This window comes from Empidonax traillii, unplaced genomic scaffold (genome assembly GCF_003031625.1).
Source record: "Empidonax traillii isolate 1590-97213 ecotype Southwest subspecies unplaced genomic scaffold, ASM303162v1 scaffold3581:size18918, whole genome shotgun sequence".
Lineage (NCBI taxonomy): Eukaryota > Metazoa > Chordata > Aves > Passeriformes > Tyrannidae > Empidonax > Empidonax traillii.
In genome coordinates this window covers 17,435-18,871 of record NW_020958774.1, presented here as the reverse complement: position 1 = coordinate 18,871, position 1,437 = coordinate 17,435, and the positions used below count along the sequence as shown (strand labels likewise).

The 1,437-nt window shown below is 55.3% G+C and overlaps 1 protein-coding gene across 1 annotated transcript; it reads right to left on the bottom strand.

The window, feature by feature from the left end:
- Positions 1 to 749: 749 nt before the first annotated feature.
- Positions 750 to 1,435, bottom strand: LOC114072605 (zinc finger protein 239-like; the record flags this gene model as incomplete). The annotated part of the gene is made up of 1 exon (XM_027910482.1): positions 750 to 1,435. A coding segment is annotated over one exon (686 nt), but the record flags the coding sequence as incomplete, so codon positions are not given.
- Positions 1,436 to 1,437: the final 2 nt, after the last annotated feature.

The following is a 1,437-nucleotide window of genomic DNA, read 5'->3' as shown; positions in this document are numbered from 1 at the left end:
GGGAATTAGGAGGACCATGAAAAATTGGGAGGAATAGGGAGAAGGGTGGAAGAGGGGGGTGGACTGGAGGGTCTGACAATCCCATGGGGGTCTTTGGGCACACAGAGGTTGGGAAAGGGGAATGGCCCCATGAGCTCCCAACTGACTGTGGGGTGCTGGGGCTGCTGGATCCAATCTCAGCCTTGGGTTATGCCAACACTTTCAGTTTAGAGGAATTACAGAGGTGGGACTGAACCACTTTTGTCCCCCAAATTTTGAGGATGGCAAATCAGATCTATTGATAGAAATGAATTATTTAGGGTTACAAATGATCAGACAAAAGATCATCAGAATTATTTACTGCACAATAGAAACACTAAAACTACCACTAGTACAGGATAAGACAGGACAGTGCTCTACACTAAAGCAATTGTTGAAGCAATTCTACTCAAGTTGGCACCAAAGCAAGAATTATTCATTAGAGAGGGATGGAACTCCCCCAGACCAACGCTCAGGGGGAGATCTCTGCTCTCAACCTCCAGCAGTGACCTTGGGGGGTCCCAGCCAAGGCAGGAATCTCCACACACCCCCCAAGAATGGTTCTGTTGGCACAACCTGCCCCTGGCAAAGGGGACTGGCCCTTTCTGGTAGAAAGGGATGGACTGACAGTCACTGGACTCCAGGGGTTGCCTCACCATCAGGGGGGTCATTCGGGGTGGGAGCAGCGGCCGAAGCTCTTCCCGCAGTCGGGGCACTTGTCGGGCCTTCCCTTACTGGTGGGTCCGTTGGTGTCTGGTCAAGTGGGAGCTCCGGCTGAAGCTCTTCCCACACTCCCCACACTTGTAGGGCCTCTCCCTGGTGTGGATGTGCCGGTGGGCGATGAGGTGGGAGTTGTGTTTGAAGCCCTTCCCGCAGTCGGTGCAGCAGAAGGGCCTCTCCTCTGTGTGTGTCCGCTCATGCAGGAGGAGATTCCCACTGGTCTGAAACCTCTTCCCACATTGCAAACACTTGTAGGGCCGTTCCCCAGTGTGGATGTGCTGGTGTTGGATCAGGTTGGAGCTGTACCTGAAGCTCTTCCCACATTCCCCACACTTGAAGGGCCGTTCCCCAGTGTGGATGCGCTGGTGTTTGATCAGGTTGGATCTACCAGTAAAGCTCTTCCCACATTCCCCACACATGTAGGGCCTCTCCCCAGTGTGGATGCGCTGGTGTTTGATCAGGGTGGAGCTGTGCCTGAAGCTCTTCCCACATTGCCCACACGTGTAGGGCCGTTCCCCAGTGTGGATGAGCTGGTGGCTGAGGAGGTGGGAGCTCTGCCTGAAGCTCTTCCCACATTCCAAGCACCTGAAGGGCTTCTCCCTGCTGGGAGGCTGCTCAGGGACCACCAGCTCGGAGCTCCGGCTCAAGCTCCGGCCGCCTTCCCGGCACAGGACGGCTCTTTCCTCCTCACAGCTCCCT